At 39.3% G+C, this 2,813-nt stretch overlaps 1 protein-coding gene across 1 annotated transcript; it reads left to right on the forward strand.

Annotated features, from left to right (window-relative positions):
- Positions 1 to 1,944: 1,944 nt before the first annotated feature.
- On the forward strand, positions 1,945 to 2,581 carry LOC130715419 (60S ribosomal protein L27a-3-like). Its single transcript, XM_057565516.1, has one exon. It carries the CDS (start codon positions 1,992 to 1,994, stop codon positions 2,436 to 2,438), a length of 447 nt encoding a protein of 148 aa, XP_057421499.1. The 5' UTR covers positions 1,945 to 1,991; the 3' UTR covers positions 2,439 to 2,581.
- Positions 2,582 to 2,813: the final 232 nt, after the last annotated feature.

Consider the following 2,813-nt stretch of genomic DNA (forward strand, 5'->3'; position numbering starts at 1 on the left):
TTGATTAGTATCACATGAACGATATTCATTTTTTCATAATTACGTTTGTTACAAATCAACCAAACATAAATCACGTTTTTTCAAACACAATCTTACTAAAATCACCAACCAAACATAAATCACGTTTATTCAAACACAATCTTACTAAAATCGTGTTTATTTAAACATCAGGTTTCAAACAAAAAACCAAATGGGCACTACCTTCATATTCCCAACAGATTTTCGAGATCATGAGTAATGTGATGAGGCGCTCCCGCCTCCCGAATCAAGTAGACAGGATGAAGTGAAGACTCAGCAGCATTAGTTTGTTGCACGACATAAGCAGAAGGTCTAGGATTTCGGCCAAGCAACATTTAAAGCTTGAAACATACTTTTGTTGTGTGACCACGCTTTTCACAAAATTGACACACAATGTCAGCAAAAACATTGAATTTGGGTCGACGTTGGTGTGGTGATGATGAATTACCATAACTGAAATTCTAGTCACGACCATAGTTGATGCAGTTAGCATGATTAGCAGTAATAAAGCACTGACTTTGCATGACTTTCATCACGTTGGAGAAAGATTTCATAATTAACGAGTTTGTCAAACAACTCACCAAAGAGAAGAGGAGTATCTCTAGTGTGAATAAATGTTGTGAACCCCTTGAAGCTTTGATTTAAACCATTGAGAGCAGCTATAACAAGGTCGAGATCATCAACGACATGGCCAATGAGTGCAAGTTCATCGCCAATTGGCCGAACTATGCAGAGATAGACATGGGCACTCGACATACCTTTGGTAATAGAATTCAGTCTCTTCGAGAGACATAACCCTTGCACGAGACTTGTTGCCAAATGCTTTTTGCAATTTGGACCAAGCATCAATAGAAGAAGTGGCAGAGTGTCAAACAACCACTTAATCCCAAAAGCTTAAGCTGTTGGGTAAGGGCCACTTTAATGGTTTTATATTATATTCTAACACGCCCCCTCACGCAAGAGCCCTTTGGGCTTGAAGCGTGGATAAATGCACAGGCCCACCTACCATGTGCTTAATTAAATTCCACTTTTTAATTAGAAAGTGAGGGGAGCAAGGATCGAACTCTAGACCTCTCGGCCATAGAGGCTCTGATACCATATAGAATTCAAAATATGATCAAATGGCTTAAGCTGTTGGGTAAGGGCCACTTTAATGGTTTTATATTATACTCTAACACAGAGGACATGACAATTTGCGCCTCAAGGCCACAAGATCCCAAAAGGGCCAAGGAAGCATGTGATCTTTGTGACACCAAAGAAGATCAGCGGGATTGGGAGTTGCATCTGCGCCAGTCCCAACCTTTTTATCAGGGCATTTAGTAGTTTTGGTGACATGACCTTTGAGGTTATTGGACTCAAGAAGATGAGTGATTCGCTTATATGCCATATAGTGTAGTTTGTCAAATTCAGTTTGATGGGTAGGTTGGAAGCAAAGTTGAATTCAACAAGATCAGAGGAAGCAGATGTAGGTGTAGTGGGAGCCATGAAAGATCAATGAAAGCGATTAAGATAGTGAAGTCTTTTTGCGAGTATATTTACAAATCCTAAATTATGATTTTAAAGTTATATAGTAGTTATATTTTGATTAACTAAATTGTGAGTAATGGGTACAAGAATGAGCATTTATGCATCTTTTTGAAGATGTTATAATACTGACCTGTTCGAGTTACAATGACGACCCCTCCCAACCAATGACTTTCCTGGAGTTCAATATTGTGATCTCATCCTTATAGGATCTAGATTGCTCACTACTTGACCAACACCTGACTGACATAATAATAATTTATATATAATATACTTTCAATTTTTTTTTATATATAATATAAAAGAAATAAAATATGAAATCATCTGAGTAGGGTCATATAAGTAAAATCAGCAGAAATGGCTTAGTATATATAGTTCTCAAAACCCTAAAACGCTGCTCATTGTCGCCCCCATCAGAGTGTGCCGAAAAACTTCAGGCAGGAGAGAAAATGACGACCAGATTCAAGAAGAACAGGAAGAAGAGAGGCCACGTCAGCGCCGGCCACGGTCGAATCGGCAAGCACCGCAAGCATCCAGGAGGTCGCGGTAACGCCGGAGGCATGCACCACCACCGCATCCTCTTCGACAAGTACCATCCCGGTTACTTCGGCAAGGTTGGTATGCGCTACTTCCACAAGCTCCGCAACCAGTTCTTTTGCCCCACCGTCAACATCGACAAGCTCTGGTCATTGCTTCCACAAGAGGTGAAGGATCAAGCCGCCAATGATAAGTCTAAGGCTCCAGTGATCGATGTCACCAATTATGGGTACTTCAAGGTTTTGGGTAAAGGGGTTTTGCCTGCTAATCAGCCTGTTGTTGTTAAGGCGAAGCTCATTTCGAAGATTGCTGAGAAGAAGATCAAGGAGAATGGTGGTGCTGTTCTTCTTACTGCTTGATTTTGATGATATGGTACTTTTTTTTTTATAGAGGATTAGGGTTCTGAACTATTTTGAAATTTTGATATTATTGTTGTTTCTGCGCTTTTAATCTATGTGAACTGGTTTAGTTGCAATGCTATACAATCTCGTTTTTATGCTGATTGTTCCTGGGTTATCATTTCTGCGTTTTGTTGGTTAGCAAAATTTTATAAATGCTTGTTTTGCTTTAATAATGATATATGAAATACTCAAGTAAGGTCTATAGGGATTGTTTCTTGTAATGATCACGTTAAATACTCTGATGTGTTTGTGGTGTACATTTGAATGGTGTGCAAAATCAATGGACAGGTAATGCTGTGGTGTTGTTAATCTATGGAGGATTAGGTTCAACTT

Source organism: Lotus japonicus, chromosome 4, assembly GCF_012489685.1.
Source record: "Lotus japonicus ecotype B-129 chromosome 4, LjGifu_v1.2".
Taxonomy (NCBI): domain Eukaryota; kingdom Viridiplantae; phylum Streptophyta; class Magnoliopsida; order Fabales; family Fabaceae; genus Lotus; species Lotus japonicus.

Excerpts from the sequence above, each read along its gene's own strand:
- LOC130715419 (XM_057565516.1), top strand. The coding sequence starts at position 1,992 with ATGACGACCAGATTCAAGAAGAACAGGAAGAAGAGAGGCCACGTCAGC.